The 1,540-nt window shown below is 65.3% G+C and overlaps 1 protein-coding gene across 1 annotated transcript in view; it reads right to left on the reverse strand.

The window, feature by feature from the left end:
• The window catches only part of MAP2K2 (mitogen-activated protein kinase kinase 2), a gene marked incomplete at its 5' end in the record, with an annotated part of 21,672 nt that overhangs the window by 10,073 nt on the left and 10,059 nt on the right, over positions 1-1,540 (reverse strand). The window contains 1 exon segment of the mRNA XM_014585545.1: positions 1,376-1,522. Coding sequence (XP_014441031.1) covers positions 1,376-1,522 — 147 coding nt within the window.

Raw genomic sequence — 1,540 nt, forward strand, 5'->3', positions numbered from 1 at the left:
TGGGATGCCCCGGCCTCTGCCTGGGAAGTGGAAGGCCTGGAGCCCTGACTGCCGGGCCATCAGGGCAGAGGGCGAGCTCCCGGTGGGTGCGGTGGCTCTCTCATCCGGGCGTCAGGTCCCTCCCAGGTAGGCCTGGGCCCCAGGGCTGTGCTCGGCCCGAGAGCACACGCTGGCCTGGTGGGGCCGGGGCCAGGCTCACTTCCTGCCTTGGTCAGGAAACGCGGGGGCCGGCGGGGTGTGTGAGGCCCCGTGCCGGAGCCCCGCCACGCCTGGTTGAGCAAGATGACAGCAGTGGGCCAGTGGGCTACCTGCGAGCTGGCCGGTGCGGGTGGGCGCCGTTTCCTCCCGCCCGGCCTGACCACTTCTGCTTTCGGAACGCCCAGAGTGCCTCCACAAGGGGGCCCGCTGTTTGCAAAGAGACGGGGCCCAGGGCTTGGAGCTGGCGGAGGCACGGCCCCCTTCTCCTACGTGGCCTGGACGACCACTTTCTCGAGAGGGTGGTTGGAAATAGACACCGATCTTCAATACCAGCCGTTCGCCTTCGAGCCCAGCACCCCCTCCGAGCCCCCCCCGCCGTGTTCCTGTGTGAAGACACTCGGGGCAGGGGACGGAAGGTGCCAGGTGCCCACCAGCGTGGGGATCCTGCACGGCCCACGGGCACGCTGGGGTACTAGACGGCGGGCAGAAAGGTGAAGCGGGCCTCTGTGCGGACGGGACGGCCTGCAGTGTCGGGTGCGAAGGCGAAGCTGGGAGGGGCCGTGCTGGCACCCAGGCATGAGGACCGGCGGACGGCACGGTGGTGAGACGTTAGGCTCCCACGTGGCCAACCGCAGTCCGAGTCCCAGACTCAGCCATTTGAAAACCACGCCAGGTGCACACGTGTGCATGCCCCGGGAGGTGGGCTCCTCACTGTCCCTCTTCTGTGAGTGCACACACCCGACGGCAAAAACCTAACAAAGCAAAACATGGAAACAAACAAGGCACGGGGGCCGGCAGGCGGCGCGGTGGTCAAGGTGCTGGACTCCCACATGGCCGACAACAGTTCGAGTCCCGGACCTGGCGGCCTGCTTTCTCATTCCCCCTACCTCTAGTGAATTACATACAATTAAATAATTATTATTAAAAAAAAAAAAAGGCATCTGGCCTCAGAGCTGGCCCTGCAGCCTCCAGGTTACGGGAGAGGACCCCCAAGACCTGCAGTTCGTGTCTCTTTCTTTCTGTTGAGCACACGTGCCCCCGGCAGTGAGGCACACACACACGCACACACACGCGTGAGGGGTCTAGGTGGCGTACATTCAGGGAGGGACCGGCAGTTTGCAGAGCCCAGGCATACCGCTCGCCCCGGGGGCGCGGCCCTGGCGGGCGGGGGACGCACCATGTGCTCCATGCAGATGCTGATCTCGCCGTCGCTGTAGAAGGCCCCGTAGAAGCCCACGATGTACGGGGAGTTGCACTCGTGCAGCACCTGCAGCTCGCGGATGATCTGGTTCCGGATGGCCGGCTTGATCTCCAGGTGGCTCAGCTGCCGGGGAGACGCGGG

Source organism: Tupaia chinensis, unplaced genomic scaffold (genome assembly GCF_000334495.1).
Source record: "Tupaia chinensis unplaced genomic scaffold, TupChi_1.0 Scaffold149964_2, whole genome shotgun sequence".
In the NCBI taxonomy this organism is placed as follows: Eukaryota; Metazoa; Chordata; class Mammalia; order Scandentia; family Tupaiidae; genus Tupaia; species Tupaia belangeri.